We start from the raw sequence: 21,321 nt of genomic DNA, 5'->3' as shown, positions 1-21,321 counted from the left end.
CAAGATAAAAACACCCCAAGCCAGAAATGTGGCCTCTGCACAGGTCAAGGGACACTTGTTAAAATGTATATTATTGATACCAAAGAGTCTTCACCAGGCATACATTGTATACACTGATGTGTCGACTCTGACTTGGTCAACCAATAGCAGGGAACATACCTGTAGAAAAACAGTGGTAATTACACAGATAGATGCTGCCATGTAAATCCATATGCGCTGGCGTTTATCTATATATAATAGGCAGTGTAAAGGGCAGTCTGGGAGCCATCTGGAAATGCGAAATTCAGCCTAACTTGTGCATTGAAGTGGTGACAGTCATTGATTTGACAGTGCTAATGTATAGTAATGCTGAATATTTGAATAAATCAAACACTGATGCTTTTGTTCAGCAGCTGTGCTGACTGAAAATCAGACCCCTAGTTCACATTATCACATACAGTGTTTGAAATAGCAAAAGAGCAAAGTGATTTAAATAAGACATGAAACTACCATATATACTCAAATATAAAAACCCATCCAAATATAAGCCGAGAACATTTTTCCCCTAAAAAAAAGGGGGGGGGGGGGGGGTTAAATCAAATATAAGCCAAGGGCTTATTTTCAAGTATTCCTGTTTCATGGTAACCGGCATTTATCTCCCTCCTCCTGCAGTGACTGACACTTCAGTCTTCCCTCCCCTTCCTCCATGGTTACTGGCACATCTTCCCCCCCCCCCCCACCCCCACAGCCCCCTGAAGAAACCAGCATTTCTCTTACTGGCAAGCCTGGATGCTGGCACAGACATGGAAGTAACTACAAGCAGGACCAGTCCAGGACCTTGAGCATTTGCATATGTTCTAGGTCTGCTAGTTTCCCCCCGGGAGCTGGCATGCCTTGAGCATGCTCAAGGCCCCAACCGGCCCTGCTTGCAGTTACTTCCACGTCTGTTAGTGTGCAGGCTTGTCAGTAAGAAAAATTCTGGTCACTTCGGGGTGGGGGGAAGAAATACATACCAGTCACCGCACTGGGGGTGGGGGGAGAGACATGTCAACTCAACTATAAGCCGAGATCCCAATTTCTGGTCTTCTTCCTTTTTTTTTTTTTTTTTTACTCAAAAATCTCAGCTTATAGTTGCGTGTATACATTATTTCCAAAATCACATTCTGTTTGTTCTTGATACTGCCAGCCTTGTTTCATGTGTCTGTGAGCACCGTGACCACGGGTGACGAATCCAATAAATCTTAAATGAAAATTCACACTGGCCCTTTCTTAGAGGTTTTCCTATGTGAGTTATCATGGTGAAATAATTATCTTCCTGAAATGGGTACCTGTGCCTGAGAGCCGTCCTTTGAGGGGAAAGGCCAGTACAAAGGTCATCTCAGCATTTTGGGAAGAGTTGTTACTTACTGTGCTTTTGGGTTTTCTGTTTCTAATCTAGAAACTTGGTTTGCTAGCACTAATCAATGAGGAAAGCCACTTCCCCCAGGCCACCGATAGCACCTTGCTAGAAAAGTTGCACAAGCAGCACGCGGTAAGTGGCAGTTCACTCTTTGGGGGATGTTTCTTTTTGGGGTTCTCTACTGATGTGGAGAAATTTGTGGTAACAGAGACAGACATACAGCTGAACTCTCCAAAGAATGGATAATACGTAAAGTGGATATGCATTAAACCCATGTTTCAGTTCCCATCCGTGAATTTTGGGTGGACCATGATACCTGAGCAAGTGTCAAAATGTCCTTTTCTATGGTGGGGGAGTTTTTTTTTTTTTTAATTTATACCAGGGCTTTGTGTGGTTCTTATTCACCAGCAATAACAGCCAGCCAGTAGGTAGCATGCTGGAAAATCCTATTCAATCACTGGATAGTCCAAAAGAGAGGTAAAGAAAAATCAACCAATGGTCAACAGATGAAAGAGCAATATGGTGCATACAATTTTATTGAATAAACACAAACCTGGCACAGCCACGTTTCAGTGGCTGCCTGCAGTTTCAAGTGCTGAAAGTAAAGGCTTGCCTGAGAATAATACCAATGAAAACCTCTTGTTCTCCTAAAAGGTCTTGACACTGATGTGATCGGCATACTGGCGGTCCCCTGTTATTGATCTTCTATTGACCACTGACTGTAAAATTACTGTTTAGATGATGTGGAGCAGCAGTTACAACCTTAATCACCTTACTGGGCAGACTGGTTGAGCCATTTTAGTATTTATCTGCCATTATCTTTTATGTTACTTGATGCTGATTGATTGTATTCAGATATTTAGACCTTTTATTCATGTGGGCTTTTTGTTTTTGCTTTTTGTCTTCCCTTTTATCAGAGCAATCCCTTTTACTTGAAACCACGAGTTGCTGTTCACAATTTTGGAGTGAAACATTATGCAGGAGAGGTAACTTTTGTTGAAGTTCTTTGGGATGGTATTAACAGATATTTGCCTGTGACCGTGGACAAGATGGTGCCGTTTCTTTGACGCATTCTCTCCTAACAGCATTTCTACAGCTGGGACGGGGGAGGTGCTGTGTGAAACACCCATCTATCATCCTTTCTTCTTTCACCCAGGTCCTCTATGACGTCCGAGGAATCTTAGAGAAGAACAGAGACACCTTCAGGGATGACCTGCTGAACCTGCTAAGGGACAGCAGGTAGGTGGAGTCTTTGTCTTTGGAGTAGACAACACGCTGTTGGCTTGCACCCTGCCACACACAGTAGATATGTGGGTAATTAACTGAAGCAATGTGTGACTGACTGGTGTCTGTGTGATAAAATCCTGAGACTACTGTGGTGATGTGTTGACAGCCTGCAAGCATTTAGCGTTTGGCAAGTTGCTACTGGTGGTGTCTCCAGCTTGCGGGTAGGGGACTTTGACATAGGATGAACGGAAGCAAATGTGAAAAACTTTAAACAAGTTAGATTTTCCCAGTTGCCTCTGTGGATTTTATGGGATTCTCTCCCTGTTTTGCCATCTAATGCTATTCTAATGCATTTTTTGTGGTGGTCCCCAGTGTTTTGTGGAATGTTTTTTCCAGATTATACATATTTCCGATTATTTATAGCAAGGATTCTGCAAATAGTGAGGGGCAGGACTTCTAGTGAGCCTAAATCTAAAACTTACATTTTTCTAGCAGTGACACGTGTCCATATAGCACTGGCTGTTACTAACCTCTGCAGTCTTGGCCTAGTTGCTGCAGTGAGTTGCTTATGTGGAGAGCAAATTCAGGTTTCCTTGCTGTCACTTGCTCAAAGTGTGACAAGAGATATTTATAACTCAGGTTTAAGTTCTGAGTTCACTGACAGAAGGGCGGTGTAACCAAGTGACAGAAAAATCTAGCATGTGCTCACAGAGAAATTGTGGAGAGTGTCAGAGGGAGTTTAAAATGGTTTTGTAAGGTTGTTATAGTTAGTGGGATTTTCTACCAGGTCACTGACCTGAAATCTTTTCAAACTTGCTTTTTCCACATTGCTAGCCGGAATGGAAGGTGGAGCCCTGGAGCCCTCTAACTCAAGCCTGCTATCCCCACTCCCCCCAAAGAAAATAATTTGTTTTATTTGCATTACCACATGCTATGCAGTGTTACCCTTATGGGAAGTGAACCCCCCCCCCCCCCCAAAAAAAAAAAAAAAACCTGATTATTTAATAAGTCTGCAACCCCTTTGTTCCAGGAATGGTTTATTCTAGCTGCGTTCCTTTCAGAGGCTGGAAATGTGTGTTTTTTGTTTTCTTTTTTCTTTACTTGTATGTTACTTCTGTCTGCTGTGGCAATAATGTGGCTTTGGTCCCCTGCCAGCTGACTTCAGGTTTTATTTTTCACCTCTTTCAGGTTGGATTTTGTCTACGACCTGTTTGAACATGTTTCAAACCTCGGTGGTCAAGATACTCTGAAGTGTGGCAGTAAGCACCGCAAGCTCACAGTCAGCCTGCAGTTCAAGGCAAGTACCCCACCTTCAAGGACTTAGAAGCAGCCCTGATGTTCGGGCAACAAGGCAATACTAAAAAATCTAGGGCAAAAAGACTTTTTTTTTTTTTAGTTCCAACATTATCTTTCACCTACCATTCTGCCACTTTGCCAGCAAACAATCAGATTTATTTATTTATTTATTTGGATTTAGCTCATACCTTTCAGTAATAGTCTGAGGCAAGTTATATAGTATAGTCCTGTCCCCTGAAGACTTAGTCTGTACACGAGGCAATAGAGAGTTAAGGGCCTATTTTACCAAACTGTGCTAGCAAACCTGCCAAGTCTCCCGCATTCAGCGGGAGACTCACACTTTGGTGAGTCATCTCTCGCACTCTCATCAAAGCGGGAAAGTCTCCCTCTGAGGTCCGCTGCTTCTCTCTTGAGCAGCTGCAGCCACAGCAAAAGAAGAAAAACAAGCGCGGGGCCACAGCAGCCTTCAGGTACGCGCTGTTGGCTCTGCTGCTCCTCTGCCCCCAGAACAGGAAATTGACGTCAGTGGGGGCAGAGGACAGCAGAGCCGACAGCACATGCTTTAAGGTTGCTGTGACGCTGTGCTTGTTTTTCTTCTTTTACCGGTGCTGCTGCTGCAACGTAGGGAGGGAGGGAGAGAGGAAACATGGGGTACTGGCTGGAAAGGGTAGGGGAAGGGAGAAAGGTTGTCCAGAAGGAGGCAGAAATAAATGGAGAGAGCTGAGGGGAGAAACAAAAAAAAGAAAAGTGAGGACGCTGGATGGTAAAGAAGGAGAGGGGGGGGGGGACATGGAAAAGGGCAGTGGAGCACGGGGGATACCCTGCCTGGTCAGATGGGAGAGAGAGGAGAAATGCTGGATGAAAGGAGGGAGAGAAAGAGAAAAAAAATGCTAGAAGGAGGGGGCAGAAAGAGGGAAGATGCTGGATGGAAGAGGGGTACAGAGAGAGAGATGAGTGGAAAGATGAGGAGAGAAAGAGGGGACATGAAAAAGAGCAGGAGAGAGAGAGAAGCTGCTGGGGAGAAATTGGGGAAGACCCTAGCTGGTCAGATGGAAAAATGCTGGATGAAAGGAGGGAGAGAGAGGTAAAAATGCTGGAAGGAGGGGCCAGAAAGAGGGAAGACACTGGATGGAAGGGTATGGAGAGAAAGAAGAAAGATACTGGAAGGATGGGGAGAGAGAGAGAGGACATGCTGAATGGAAAAGGGTAGAGAGAGAGAGAACTGTCTAGAAGGAAGGGGAGATAGAGGGAGACAATGGATGGAAAGATGGGGAGAGAAAGGGGGATGACACGATGGAAGGGTAGGAGAGAGAGGGAAGGTGGTGGATGGAAGGATAGGGAGAGAGAGAGAGGAGACGCTGGATGGAAGGATGCAGAGAGAAAGAGGGGGAGACACTGGAAGGATGGGGAGAGAAAGAGGGGATATGCTGGGTGGAAAGGGGGAGAGGATAGAGTTAGGGGCATGGGGAGAGCAAAAGTGAGGAAAAGATGAAAAGCCATAGGTAGATGAAGTAAAATAGGGAAATGTAAGAACGATTTAAATCTGGACAGAGAGAGAGGCAGAAAAATAAATTGAAGAAAACAAAGAAAAAGGAGAGAAAAATGACCAATGGACAGGAAACCCTGGCAAGAGAGCTAAGAGAAGACAAAGGAAAGCAGAATCAAGAGACTGGGACCAACACAATTAGAAAACGTATATGGCCAGATATCAAAGGTACAGAAAATAATTTTATGTTTAATTTCAGATAAAGTAATGTGCTAGCTGTTTTAATAAAGGTTAATAAATGCAAATAAAACAGAAAATAGAAAATAAGATGATATCTTCACTGATTTTAAAACATTTTTGATTAGCCTTCAGAGACCAGCACTTTCTTCTTCAGATCAGAAGAGGATACCATAACAGCATTATACTGTCCTGACCTGACTTGAGGCAGGAAGTTTTGGCCTCTGAAAGCTAATTGAAAAGGGTATTAGGCTATTAAATAAAATATTTTCTGAAATGGCTGTGGAAGTGAGGAGCACCAGGGGGCAGAGCTATGTAGAGTGGGTGGAGCCAAGGCAGAGTGGGGCTGGGGGGGGGGGGGGGGTACTAAAATCTCCCTTTCAAAAATTTGGACCCCTTGGCAGCTCTGCACTAGCGATTCCCAACAGTGCCCACAAAGCCCATTCCAAATAAATGGACTTTGTTGGCATTGCTGTGCCGGGAATCGCTAGAGCAGTTTAGTAAAAGAGGTCCCTAACAGACTTGCTCAGGGTCAGAAGGAGTGGTGGGATTTGAACCTAGATTCCCTGGTTCTCAACTCTAAGCTACTTCTCCACTCCCAGTGACTCAGTCTCCATGTGGTGTGTGGTCAGTGTGTACCAGTGGAACATGGTAAAAAATATTGGGCTTCTAAATCTATGCCCTATTTTCAGCCAGACTTAGGAACTTAAGGGGGTCTTTTACAAAGGTATGCTAGCGTTTTTAGGAGCATTAAAAATTAGTGTGCGCTATATGCTAAGACACCCGTAGGAATAATGAGCATCTTAACGTTTAGCATGCGCTAAAAACGCTATTGCTCCTTTGTAAAAGAGTGCCTAAGTTTTCAGCTGGAAATTCATCTTAATTTAGGAGTTTGAAGGTTATGCTTGTAAATTTAGGCCTGATATTCATTTGCCTAAATTTATGGGCCTAGTGCTGACACTCAATGCTAAACTTCTACCTTTTTTCCCTGCCCTAAATCTGCCCCTGTTGCCACCCACCTTTTATGCTCCTAAATTTAAGACATCGGTGAAATTTTGAGGTAAATATTCAGCTGGTGGCAGTCAGCATTTTTTGGCCACTGCAGCTGACTAACCCTTGTGGTTAAATGCCAGTATTCAGCATTTAACTGCATAAGGTGAACCACATAAAGTTAAGACTGTGTTTAATTTGGCCCTATTTATGTGGTTACCATTTGCGGTTAAATGCTGAATATTGGCATTTAACCACATAAGTGCTGACTTCGCCCCTGGACTATCCACAAATTAGGCGCTAACTGTGAATATTTAGCAGTACTAACCGGTTACATGGCACTGAATATCCATGGTTAGCCCCGGATAGGCTGTTTAAATGGTCAGTATTCTGGCCGTTTAAATTGTATTGAATATCGACCCCTTCGAGTATAAAGTTATGCACTCAGCCCTAGTAAATTTTCAAGGAGTCTAATTTATAAGCACAATTTACAAACAATAGTTACCTCAGATTTTCAGTCATCCCAAGGACACATTGCTCTGGTAACTTCAGAGGGACAGAGGGCTGGGTGAGCTGCTTGCTTTGGGATCAAAGGAAGAACTGTCAGCAGGATCAGGTTTAAGTTTCACGCACCCCAAAGGCAGCCTGCAGGATCCAGGGCAGATCATTGGTCTGTCCCAGCCCCCTTCCCTCCTGCAGAAAGCATTTAGCTCTTCATACCAGTGTGTGCTGCCTTTTCTGCCAGTGTCAAACTGAAGTGAAGAACAAGCTCTTCTGGTGACTCGTGTGGTCTAAAGGTACCCTAAACAATTCAGACTTTGGATCGGGGCATATGGGGGAAAGGGACCTTGGGGGGACCTAGGCCCCCTTACTCTGCTCTCAAGCACCCTCCAAAATTGAGGCACCAGATGCACGGTTGGCAAGGATGCCCAAGTCCTGCCAGCCAAAGAGATTTGCTGCCAGAGCCCCTGCCCATACTGCCTGAACAGCAGGAAGTCGGTGAGGTTCTCCAGCCCCTGATGCTCAGTTCATGCACCTGGGAATCTTTTTTTTTTTTTTTTAATTAGCATGGGGAAGGGAAATGGAGGTAGGGCTGGTCCGGGGGGGGGGGGGGGGGGGGGGGGGGGTGTTTTTAGTATGATGGAGCCAATGCAGGAAGCAGTCTGGGGCAGGGTATTTGGGTTGGAGGCAGAGAAGAGGTGTTGCTAGACACTCGCTCCTATCAACCAACCTTTCTACACTGCCCTGGACCTGGCAAAAAGTCTCTCATGCTAAATGTACTTGGGAAACATTTTTTTGTGCATGGCTGAAACCATTTGAGCATTGCTGAGTCAGTAAAAGTGGGTTAAAACCACACTAACACTTTGTGCATCAGCCCCTAAATATGTGGAGGATTGTGAATTGCCCAAGGCCAGAAGGAAGAGTGTTGAGATTTGAACCTGGCTTTCCTTGTTAGGCTGCTGCTCTAACCTCTAGGCTACTCTCCACGCCACGCCTTATATGTAGGGAAAGAGCAGATTAAGAGGTAATAGGTTGCAGTGAGCACAGATAAACTAAGACCCATTCCCTGCACAGCCTGTGCTGACAGCTGTTCCCCCTGCATTTCTACTGTAAGAGTTGCCATTTCCTGTCTTGACCACCAGATGGCGGTGTAGGTGCTGCCTGTTGCGATGAGGTACACAAACGCAATGAGGTTCTTCAAGTCTGCAGCAAATGACAAGAGGGAAAAACGGAGCAAACTAGGAATCCAGAAAGATCTTGATTGAAACAAACCCGTTTGCCCGGAAGCTACATCAGGGGCAATACTAACAGAGATAACATACAAGGGATGTCCTCTGTTATCCAATTGAAGTTTCACAATGCAAAGTGGCAGAGATCCTTCTCACAGACAGCATAGGTTTACATCAGCATAAAGATCTTTCTGGACTCCTAGCTCTGTTTTTTCTTCTTCAGGGTGCTGTGAGGACAGGCAAACACTATCCTGTCAAAAAGACAGAAACATGAGATGGAAAATCAGATTCTTATACTTTATTCTTGTGTTGTTTATTCTAGGACTCGCTGCATTCCTTAATGTCAACCTTAAGCTCGTCTAATCCTTTCTTCATCCGCTGCATCAAACCAAACATACGGAAGGTGAGAGGCTCCTGCTAGTGGTATAGACTGTTCTCCCAAACCGGCCTGCTTTCCGCTGTGACATTTTTAATCAGGTCTCAGCTACAGCTCCTGATATTGCTCTTTGTGCATATAGGATGGAAGATGGCACAGCCAGAGTGAGGTACTTTTGTTAAGTGTTCCAAAATAAAAGGTGTGGTGTCTGTGCCTGGTTAAGTCTGGCTGTAGATTATCTGATCAGTATCTTATTTACAGTAATGTTAAAATCAGATTCATACACACTGTTGTAGACTGCTAAATAGTCATGTTTTCTGCAGTCAGCATTCAGACACCCCCTTGCCTTGCCCCCTTCCTCAGAGCTTTACATGAAGGAGCCTGTAGATTTCCAAGGAAGTTGCTGACACTGTCAGCCTGTGCATGTCCTGTCTTGTATCTGCTTGGCTCATGTGCTTTTTAAATGTGGACCTGCTGCATTGTGAAGGGCCTGGTAGGAAGCCTCTGGATAAGCTCACAGTTCCTCAGCCCATGCAAGTCATGGCTGCAGTGGGGGGGTCCCCTCCTTTGGTCCTGTGTGAGAGAGCCGCAAATGAACAATAAGTCGTTCAGCCTACTATCCTGAAATGGCATACATTTTCGCCATCCTAGTCTTATTTGGGCAACACAGTTCCCCCTTGGACTGGCTTAAACAAATAACATTATACACAGTTAAAAATGGGACCCCTTACACAGTTGCAAAATACTTTGCAATTGTCTAAACATTTAGTATGACCTTTGAAAATACATTCTTTGAAAATACATTAGTCCAACCGTTATTAGAAAGCTCCCTTAGCAAACACTTTGCGTTGTATGCCTTATTTTGTTGCAAAAATGTAATCGTAACCTTATCTTCTTTGCTAAACGCCATTTTGCTAAAATGGATCTTAACGGTCACTTCCTGAATGATGTCATTTTGAAAACATGGATCATCCAGTTTTTATAGCATCTTGCAGTAACACCTGTTGATAATAGTAATAATTTTTTAAATAGTACATTTGTTTGTATGTTGTTTGGAAAAACGATGGGGTCCCATTTTTTTCTGGACACCGTGTAAATGGGCTAGCTGTCCTGATTGGCTTTTTCTTTTCTTTTCTTACTTTTATAATTTTTTTTTTAAAGTACATTCAGCACTCATCAAAGAAAACAAAACTAGTCCACATTAAGGGAGGAAGAAAAAAAGCAAGAAACTAAAACAAGGAATCAAAACTACACATTTACCTGGTCACTTTTTAACGCGATAGTACTTTTACAGGTGGAAGATACGTTATAATTTGCTTCCCTTTCTAAAAAGTCTTTCTAACTGATCTGGCTGGAAAAAAAAAACATATCTTGTATCATGAAATGTAACTAAACATTTAGAGAGAATTTTTAAGGAAAAATAGTTCCAAGACCCTTGGCTTAAGCTGAAAAAATTGCCTGATTGGCTTTTCTTACTGTATATCACATAGGCCAGAGGTTTTCAACCCAGCCAGCTGGGGTTTACAAGATATCCCTATTGAATTCCATGGGGAAATCCTGAAACCCCTGACTGGCTGGGTATGTCCCTCAGGATTGGGTTGAAAACCCCTGACATAGACAATGGATTGGAGTTTTACACTGGATCTATGGCCTGAATAACATTTAGCCCCAAATGGTATCAGTAATTAAGGACCGTGAAGGACCAGGTACAGAACGTCTAGTAACAATATAGAAATGATTAGTAGTAGTAGTAGTAGAATAGTTAAGTTTGCTGTCCCTGGTATGTTATACCAGTTAGCCTGAAGCATTTCTAGATAGCCATGGCAGGTTATCACTGGTTGTGTAGCTAAGATATTCTTCTCCAGTTCTGCTCACTTGCTACTCTGTCAGGTCAGGAAGTCCAAAGCATTAGTATTCAACAAAACAAAAATGTTTGTCTTCTTCGGCTGGGTGGCAGCCTTTCGTAGAAAGCAAAAAAAAAAAAAAAAAAAGACCCGTTGTCCCAGTTTATGTCATGGTGCAGTGCTGACCATCTCTCTCCAGATATTTAATCATTCTCAACACGCTTATTGCACTCTCTCTCAGGATTTCCTGGTCACAGCTGTTATCATCTCCTGTGGTTTAGGAGGTTTGAAAGCGGAGAAATAGAGGATTTTTATTACATCTGTCTTGCTTTCTGTAGTGATATTTTCTTTACAAATTGCCTCTTTCTCTTGTTGTGCTGCTGAATATCTGTGCCCCTCTGCTGTCTATATGCAGTGAGGAGATAATGGGGAGTACATTTAGAAATGTGTTTATTGTATTACTCTGTGCAGTAGCTACGGTTTTCTTCTGCCTGTCTGCATTACTGAGTGACCCAGGCTCCCTGACTGTATATCCTGCCACTCCACGAGCACATGCCTCCTGCTTTGGCCTGTGAGTGGCATGGCAGGGAAGTACTCCGTTTGCCATAACACAGTTTCTGACCACCCCTTTCACTTATCTGAATAACTCAAAATGATATGAAGGAATCTGATTTTCCTCATTTGCACTTTAGTCATTTAAAGGAGAGTTCTATAACGTAGGGACCCGCTGCGTGCAATTCTAGCATATAGTGTGTGCATAGGGTGCATTTATGCACATATCCAGCAGGCGACGTAAGCACTATTCTGTAAAAATGCAGTTATCTTAAATAGCGTGCATTTGTAGGGAGTGCATACATGGGCAGGACACACTTACACATTGCACACATCCCTGTTGCATTTAGACGTCTGCCCTTAATGGGTGGTGTAATTAAAGGCACCTGTTATGCGCATTGAATGGAACCCAGATGCTTTATTTGTTAGACTAGACTCACTCGGGCAGCTCTGTTAAGAGACCACTATTGTTAAGCATCAAAAACTCGCTTATTTGCTGCCTTTTCTATAAAGAAAAGTAGACGCCTAGTTTCCTTTACAGTATACTAGTGTGACAGGTGAAACATGTGCTTCTATTTTAGCTGTGAACCATACACAAGCCATAGAGCTGGTGCAAATTCAACGCGCATAAATTTGTGTCCTGCCCACTTTTTGCCCAAACTCCACCCATGTCAACATCCACCTGCAAAGCATATGCCATCATATATTCAGTATAGAATGGCGAGTGGCTGGAATACCGGTCTTATTACACGTGTGTCCACATGCACACACAAACAACTAGAATGCTGGCATTTATGCATGTTCTTGGCGCCTGAATGTATTTATTTATTTGTTACATTTGTATCCCACATTTTCCCACCTTTTTGCAGGCTCAGTGTGGCTTACATAGTACCGTAAATGGCAATAGCCGATTCCGGTATGAACAAGGTGATATTGAGGTCCATGTATGGTAAAGACCATTGGGGGGAACTTTAGAGAGGGAGAGGAAGGATTATGGTATGTCCAATTACGGTCTTTGGTTACTTTATGTCGCTAGTATCCCTTGCCAGTCAGGATGTCAGGATATCCAAAATGGAGTATGCATGAAAGAGATCTGCATATAATAGAGGCAGTGTATGCAAATCAAGATCATGCATATTCATTGTGGATATCCTGAAAATCTGACTGTAGGAGGTAGCTCTAGTTTTGGAAGGCACATAAATGGTGCTAGTGTAAATGCCACGTATGCACACAGACACCATCTTAGAGCCTATCGACTGGCAGAGAAGTTCGTACCATGATTTCACGATGCATACTTTGCCGGTGGGCATGCAGATGGGCAGAAGTGCTGGTGACGTGCGCAGGTATGTGCATAAATTCTAGACATCTATCATCTTATGTATACACCTGTATCTTAAATGTAAGCACTTTTTCAGCCAATTGGCCTAATATTCTGTAAAGAAAATTAGGCATCTGCTTACAGGCATAAGGACTTATAGCAGTTCTATGTGAATTTCACTCCATGAGGGAAATCTTATAAAGCTTTGTCCATGTATAAAGCCTGCTGTATACACCCAAAAGGGCCATTATAATTGTGAGACTATGTTTTTCTGTACAAAGTACACGTGGGGAAAGGGTGCTTATTTTTACATAAGGTGTTTTCAGAGGTGTAGATTGGGCGGCACTGAGGTGAACTAGATGTAAATTTGTGCATGGGTGCTTGCCACATACTGCCGGGGCTGGTTCTGGAAGCCTGCTTCATAAAACTACATAGACACCTGTGATGCCTCTTTGGACTTCTCACATATGTGTCTTGTTGGGCAGACTGGATGGACTGTTCAGGTCTTTATCTGTCGTCATTTACTATGTTACTATGTTGTTTAATTACCCCTTAATAAAAAGGCAGAGATTGATCAGCAGCAGGGTAGGATCCTACACTTCTTGCACTCTTTGGTCCTCTGAGGGAGATCTTGGTGTCTGCGTAAAGTGTGAACAGAACAAAACTGAATCCAAGCCATCAAAGCAAAGCTTAATGGAATATCTGATCAAGGTAAACCCCTGACATGATGGTGTCTCAGCATAGTCAGTACGAAAAAGACATAGCCTGGAAAATGAAAGTAATGGAAGAACCGCAAATGGGTTATGGCTTATGATTTATTTGTGTTAATTTACTGCTTTTTCTTGTGAATATTAGAAAGCAATATATTTTCAGAAACTGGGACCCACAAGGCCAATTTTTAAAGTGTTCTTGAATGCTCATGAACAGGGCAGAAAAAGCAGCTTCGATTAACTTTTTCGGAGAAGAGCCAGTATACTAGGTCTTCCTGCTTTTCTAAACAGAAGCAAAATCTCCTTTATACTGGTTGAGAAATACGCTGGGGCCCTTTTACAAAGGCACGAAAGGGCCTATGTGCATCCAGCGCACGCCAAATAGGCATTGCCACCCGGCTACCATGTGCCCAGGGCAGTAATTCTGAATCTGGTGCGTGCCGAAAACACACGGTAGAAAATATTTTCTATATTATACCGCGTGGCACCCAGTGGTAAATGGCAGTGGGTGGGTTCTGCATGCCCACCACCCAGGTAGCGCATGAAACCTTACCACAAAATCAGTGGGTGGCAGTAAGGTCTCAGGCCGAAAATGGATGTGGGCTGGTTTTTATTTTGCCGTATGTCCATTTTCCAACCCCCTTAAAAAAAAGGCCCTTTTTCCAGGAAGCAGTAAAAACTGGCCCGGCATGCACCCAAAAGACACGCTCGCACTGCTGCAGGACACTTTGCTGCGGCTTAGTAAAAGGGCCTCTTTGTGTCCTACTAAAACTTAAACTGCAAAACTGATGGTCAGTCATCCTTTGATCTTTTCCTTCCGCCTAGATGCTGTTTCAGCTGAAAGCAACAGTCACATGTACTAGTTTGCAGCGAGGTTAATGTTGTTGGAACAGAGCACTAGAAAGATGTTGAAAGCAGTTAGACAGGGGTGCACACAGCTTTTCCTAAAGGAACTCTCCTTGCCTTGTTAAGGTGTAGCGTAGAGAGAATGGGATCAGAGCGGAGGGTTGTTGGCTGTTACTTTCATCTTTTGGATCCGGATGTGATTCTGATTGCCAAGTCTCCGTTGACTAGACTGGCTAGGGATGCTGCACATGCAGTGCTTACGTCCTCCAGGAAGCAGAAGTCCAACTGATTGGTGGTGACACCTACTGCTGGTTAAAATTAAGATGCACACCTACTGGACTATAGCAGAGCTGCGGTCTTTGCCTTCTGACCAAGGACTTTCAGAGTAATAGGCAGAAGGTGTTAAAATACTGTAAAATCTTGGGGTAATTAACGCTAACCTAGTGGCAGTGCTGAGCATTGCTGCATAGAGGACTTGGATCAGATGTTCCACTCTCTGTGTCAGCTGGAGCCGGGGCTGCTACTCCCGTCATCTTGGGGAGAGGAAGCACCATTCTTGGTACATAGCTTCTGGCAGAGGGCCGTCACCACAGTGTTTGGGTTAGGTGAGTTCAAAGCGGATTTAAATTAGGAGAAGAACCCTGAGTCAGTGTGAATGCTCATGGTGGCATTGGATCCCACTTCTGGTTCTAGTTGATCCAGAGAGATCCAAAAGAACAGGACAAAACTGTAAAGAGTTTACAAGGTAATACTGAGCCCACAACAATCAACTTTTTTTTTTTTAATGCTGGCTGCCATGGGCAAAACTAAGCCAGATACTGGTTGCTGCTGAATATCTGACTAGAGTGGTAAAGTGCCAGTACTGTCCAGGTAGAGCAATATTCACCACTGTCTGGATAGCCTTTAGGACAGCTTCCCCCCCCCCCCCCCCCCCCCCCCCCCCGATTCATCTAGACAGTTGTTCTGAAAATCACTGCTATCTGGATGAATTGTGTCTCTCCTCTGACTCTGCTGCCACCCCACCCCAACACTATCCGGACAGTGCTGAGGCAATCTGTAAAGGTCTTCAGTAGCACTAACAGATAGCAACTCTTGTTACTCCAATAAATGCCTTTAAATATCGAGCCCTTAATATTTAAGTGAGTAACCAGTGCATTTTCTGAGACTGCATTCTTACAAGTTTGATACAGTTCTGTTTTTAGTAGCTTTCATCCTTGCTCAGAATTTGAAGTGAAACATTCCAAGAACAAAGGATTCCTGGGAAATGTTGTGTGGTCCACCTTAGTCTGTCATGGAAAACATGTATGTTTCATCTGTGGCCTATACAGAGCTCCAGTGTCGTCATGTTTGCAGATTAATTTTCCAAGAACTGCTTGTATAGAAGGGTGAACAATGCATTGCTCTGTGAGGACAAAAGCTATACTCTCTCAGCCAGTCTGAGTTATCTGGAACTGATCGTGGCTGGACAGATTCAGCTTCCGTAACTGGAGAACAAGGCCGGTGCTGGGCAGACTTCTATGATCTGTGCCCTGAAAATGACAAGGACAAATCAAGATCAAGTGTAAGTACCATACCTTATACTGTGAGTTTATCTTGTTGGGCAGACTGGATGGACCGTGCAGGTCTTTATCTGTCGTCATCTACTATGCAGCCTGAGTTGTGAGCTTGTTTGCAGAAAGATGTATTTGGGGTAGAAAGATGGGCAGCTGGGGGGGAGGAGCATGCCATGGAGGGAAAATGGCCCTGTTTGCCTTTGCAACCTTATTTAATCATCATTTGCCGTTGTAAATGTTTGCAGGTCACAGTTGATCAACCAAAATGCTTCAACCATGGAACTACAAATCTGCAGTTTGAGCAGATTTTTGATTTTCGCTTATTGCTTTTTTTTAAAACATGTTGCTATTTCTAAACATTCTGGGATTTTGTTGCCTTGCTTTTCATATTTATACTTTACACTGCCTTGAGTGAATTCTTTCAAAAAGATAAGTAAAGCCTAATAAATAAAATAAATGTTGGTCTGCAAATTCCAGCATGTTTATAGATGACCTGGTCTAGGCTCAATTTGTTAGTAAGGTTTACTGGCAATTCTAAAGTTGGCTCAGCCCATTCTGATCTGCCTTGCTTTGTTGCTTTCTTTTATCAGTGGGGGCAGAGGTCTTGGAAAACAGAGATACACTTGTAAATCCCTCACCTTACAAACAAAGAATTGAGATTTCTAACACCTAGCAATAAAAGAGATTTGTAGTACAGTGTATATACAGTGTGGGCAAAGTCGTCAAGAGGGTAACAGGAGAATTTGGCAACAGTAATGATAGACCATGTTACCTTCTCACTCAGTCTCTTTGACTGAGATCCAAATGCATGACAAGCTGACACAACCTTTACATTGTACAGAATTACACACACCATCTTTCTGCAGTCTTTTAATGCATAATTCCTGCATTTTGCTGATTTTTAACAGATCAATTTGTTCCTCCTCTTTTTTTCTAAGTTGCTAATAAGGCTCAAACATTTTAGTGACTTGTTAGGCTTTAAATTAGTCAGGTGAAGATAATAGCGCAATTAAACAAATACTCTGCTTCTCAAGTCTCAGCTTTTTTATTATTCTGTCCAGCAACCAGGGTATCTCTAAGCAACTGTCTGAGCATTTGAGAATGAAGATAATTCACTCAAAAGCGGGGGAAGGCTATAAATGGAATCTGTAAATATTTCCAGCTAGCAAATCCAACTGTCAGAAAGGTTGGTAAATAACGGAAGTCACATTGAACTATTGAAATCAAGGCAAAATCTGGAAGGCCAAGAAAACTAGCAAAACTGGGTGATCTGCAAAATGGAACCCACAAATTACTGCAAATGAACTGCTGAAAACTTTAGCTGATATTAGAATGGTCGTCCACATTTCTTAAACAGCAGAGATCTACATGGGGAAACTGTTCTACAATTGCACCAGAAAAATCATTGTCTCAAAGTAAACCTTGACGTATTGTGGAGCAAAATGCTTGGACTAATCAAAAAAAATTGAACTCTTTGTTCACAACCATATAAGATACATTTGAAGAAAGATTGAAGCATTTAAAATAAAATACATGGGCAGCTGTTAAGCACAGGAATGGATCTGTTATGCTTTGGAGTTGTGTGTTAACCAGTTGCACGGTTGAAAAAAATTCAACTATGTATCAACATATGGAAGTTAATGTCCCACCTTCAGTGAAGAAATTGAAGTTAGCTAGTTCAACAAGACAACAATCCAAAATATACTTTCAGATCAACTAAGATGTACTTAGAGGAAAGAAAGATAGAGGCAGTGCTTCCCAAACTTTATTCCAATGTGACTCCATTTTAGCAATTGAAGATTAACGTAACCCCCAAAGAGTAACAAATTATTAGCCAAATGATGCAATATGTGGCATATTCAGTGTGTTCCTTAAAGAATTAGAAACATACAGTGTAAATATTTACTTTCTAAAGTAAATATTGTCTCATGTTAACACCAGACTAGAGACACATGGACTTGCAAATTTTAACACAGCTTTTCAGATGCCTTCTGTAGTACAGCTACTCAGCCCTCTGTTAGTCCAGCTCCTTTTAAGTGGAGGTTGTGGGGGTGGGGAAGGGTGTCTACAGATGTGTAGATTTGTAAGTGAGTAGAATGATGGCTGTGGATATATGAGTGACTGGATTTGGGTAGGTATATGTGTGACTGCATGAGTAGTAAATGACTGGGCATAGTGTATTTGATTGGATGCGGTGTTGGCGTTACAACATCCTTCTCATCCATTTTCTCTTGTCCTTTTCCCCCCTCCCCAAACTCTTTCCTTCTGCCTGCTCTCACCATCCTCAACTCTCTTGGGTTTTCCTTTCCTTGGTGCCCTCTCACCCGGCCCCTTCTCTTTTGTGTTCTCTCAACTTCTTTCCTGTCCCTTACATCTCCTGTGGCTCATCTGTGTAATACTTTACCTAAGCTCACCCCTCAGCACAGGCTCATGCCCACCAGAATCACTTCCCCCAGTCTTAACCCATTCACTTCAACCCTCTAGAATCACTTACAGAGCTGCCAAGGGGGCCGATCCACTCAGTGGGAGACTTAGGGTCTGCCTCCAGCTCGGCCCCACCCAACTCCAACCATAACTCCACCCATTTCTCCGCACCAGCACAGCTGATTCGTGACCAGCGGCTACAGGAATGATCTCCCCATCCAGCGGCAGCAGGAAATGCCCTCATAAAATGTCATCTGCTGCCGTGGGGCGTTGGATCGGTACTGCCAAGAGATGGTGCTTTAAGAAGGCGCTTCCTGCTGATGCTGGACAGGAGGCCACTCAGTGGGAGGTCTGGATTTCTCTGTGGGAAGTGACCCACAAAAGTGGGAGTGTCCTGCTGAAAGTGAGAGACTTGATAGGTCTGCACTTGTGCAGACTCAACCACCTATCCTACTACTACTACTACTATTTATCATTTCTATAGCGCTACAAGGCATACACAGCGCTGTACACCATACACAAAAAAGACAGTCCCTGCTCAAAGAGCTATCCACTTCCCCCATTCCAACCAGGCTCACCTGTTAACTCTTTCACTCCCACAGGTAATCTTTTCTGCATCTACCAGGCTCATTCCTGCCTTTCTGTGTACCCCCCACACTCCATCACTCGTCCATTTCCCCAGATTATCCTTTCTTTCTCATCCCCAGATTCACCCCCTCACTTTTTTCCTTTCCTGCAGTTTCACCATCTTACACTTTTCCCACCCACCTAATCTTCCATATCCCATGATCCCTTCTCTCTGACCCTAGGTTCACCCTTGAATACTTGACAATCTCTCCCTCTCCAGAATCACTCATTCATTTCACCCCTCCCCCCCCCCCATTCTGTTAATGCTCTAGACTCACTCATTCATCTGTTCCCACAACTGCTCCCTTTCTCAGGCGCACTCTCTGCCCTTCCCCTTTTTAATACTGGTAGTTCTGCCTGATCAGTGCGGTCAGAAGAAGGAGAAGAACAGGAATGCCATAGGCTATCTCTTTCTCCTGCTCAGGGTTCATTTTGTGGGGGGAGGGGTTGGCAGGGGACAGGGACAGCAGGCCCAAGACAGCAACAATGATCAATGCTAGCGGTATATAAGAAAAGGCCTTAGCCAGTTGCAGTGAATGGTGCCGGAGGCAAGGGAGAGAAGGGCTGAGGGGTAGCAGTGGCGGTCATTTGTGCAGTAAATGAGAGAGAAGAAGGCTGGGATGACAGCAGTGGATTGTATCAGAGGTGAAGAAAAGAAGGGTCAGGAGGACAACAATGATTTGTGCTGGAAGTGGGAGAGAAAAAGGCTAGGGTGAGACAAAAGAAAATGGCCAGGATAATAATAGTGAGTGACATTTCCCACATCACACTTTTGAGCTTAGCAGCATACTCAGTGGAAGGAAGAGAGAGCAAAAAGAGTATTTGATACCTTGCTCTGTACTTCTCAATGCAGGTGGCTGTAAGCAAGCCTGTGCTTTCTTTCATGTCCACATGGTGGTGTTTTTTTCCTCCCTGATCCAGATGTGCTTACAAACTCAAATGAGACTTTTGCAACCCTATTCGGGATCAAGCCAGCATTTACCAAATTGAGGGTCGTAAGGTTTTGGAAAGGCCTTCACCAAACCCAGACTTAAATGCTTGTAGAATCCTCAGAGTATTTCTGATCTAGAAGAGTTCTGCAAGGAAGGTGAAGAGAAATTTAAAAAGCAAAGCTGGACCCTTAACTAGTAACAAACATTTGGAAGCTGTTATTTCTGCCAAAAGAGATGGTAGAAAGTGCTAATGGAAGTTCAAAGAACACAAGAGTAGCCATACTGGGTCAGACCAATGGTCCATCTATCCCAGTATCCTGTTTTCCAAACAATGGCCAAGCCAGGTCACAAGTACCTGGCAGAAACCCAAATTGTGGCAACACTCCATACTACAAATCCCAGGGCAAGCAGTTGCTTCCCATGTCTGCCTCAATAGCAGACTATGGACTTTACTGCTAGGAATTTGTCCAAACCTTTTTTTAAACCCAAATATGCTAACTACTGTTACCACATCCCCCGGCAAAGAGTTCCAGAGTTAGCTGAGTGAAAAAAATATTTCTTCCTATTTGTTTTAAAAGTATTTCCATGTAACTTCCTTGAGTGTTCCCTAGTCTTTGTGCTCGAGAGTCCCCTAGACATTTGCACCTGCCATATTAGCTGTTTTTCTTATTTTTCATCAGTGAAAAATGCAAAAAAAAATGGTAATTATGCATTAAAAATTACAGAAAGATACGTTAAATTTTGTACACTGCAGAGCATGTCAGCCTCTGTTTTGAGGATTCATTGAGACAGTTTGATCAAGAGTGTCTAAAGTTTTGCACAAAACCATATTACATTGTCAAGCAGTCAGTAATTTTTTAATGTTTTGTTTGTATATTAATTGTCAAACTCTTTTACATATATTTTATGTTCTATGATATCTATTCAAGATATATAAATACTTCCATCTGCCTTGAGGTCACATGTGAAACCTTTATAATAAAACTCAAAACCTCCCCCCCCCCCCCCCCCACCAAAAGTTTGTTTATTTATTAGGATTTATTTACCACCTTTTTGAAGGAATTCATTCAAGGTGGCATACAGTAAGAATAAATCAAACATAAGCAATAGACAACTATAGCAGTATAAATATTTAGATAGCAATACAAAGTATGGCATAGTATACTACTTACAATGTCAACACAATACGTAATAAAACATTTTAATAGACAGCATAGGTTATAAGGTAAGATGGAACATACAGATAGATAAGAGAGTAACAGCAGTCTAATTTAAAGAAAATTGCACATGAGGTTAGAGAGGTGCTTAAATATTAGTTTAGGAGTGGATAAACAAGTCCTGCTGTAGTATGTGCAGCCCATGTCACTCCTTGTGTGTGTGAGTGAGACTAACAAGTTAGTTACTTCTTCCATTAAAGGCCTGGTTGAAGAGCCAAGCTTTCACCTGCTTACTGAAGTAGAGATAGTCTTGTGTTAAGCAAAGCCTTTCAGGGAGTGCTAAAAGAAGTCTAAAAGAGACTACGAAAAGAAACTTGCCTCAGAGGCTGAAACTCACAGTCACAACTTTTTCAGGTACATCAGTAACAGAAAGCCTGCGAGGGAATCAGAGGGACTGTTAGATCATAAAGGAACAAAAAGGGCGCTCAGGGAGGTCAAGGCCAAAGCGGAGAAACTGAATGAATTCTTTGCTTTGGTCTTTACGAAAGAAGATCTGTCTGTACCGGAAATGGTTTTCAAGGATAATGATGCTGAGGAACGGAAAGAAATCTCGTTAAACCTGGAAGATGTACTGAGTA

The 21,321-nt window shown here is 43.1% G+C and overlaps 1 protein-coding gene across 1 annotated transcript in view; it reads left to right on the top strand.

Annotated features, from left to right (window-relative positions):
* The window catches only part of MYO10 (myosin X), a 468,050-nt gene that overhangs the window by 296,503 nt on the left and 150,226 nt on the right, over window positions 1-21,321 (top strand). The window contains exons 15-19 of the mRNA XM_030207302.1: window positions 1,418-1,510; window positions 2,296-2,364; window positions 2,535-2,617; window positions 3,794-3,902; window positions 8,667-8,747. Of these exons, the coding sequence (XP_030063162.1) occupies window positions 1,418-1,510; window positions 2,296-2,364; window positions 2,535-2,617; window positions 3,794-3,902; window positions 8,667-8,747 (435 nt within the window). The remainder of the gene's footprint in view (window positions 1-1,417; window positions 1,511-2,295; window positions 2,365-2,534; window positions 2,618-3,793; window positions 3,903-8,666; window positions 8,748-21,321) is intronic.

Source organism: Microcaecilia unicolor, chromosome 1 (assembly GCF_901765095.1).
Source record: "Microcaecilia unicolor chromosome 1, aMicUni1.1, whole genome shotgun sequence".
In the NCBI taxonomy this organism is placed as follows: Eukaryota; Metazoa; Chordata; class Amphibia; order Gymnophiona; family Siphonopidae; genus Microcaecilia; species Microcaecilia unicolor.
Note: the sequence above shows the minus strand (reverse complement) of the source record. Positions and strands in the feature narration are given on the sequence as shown.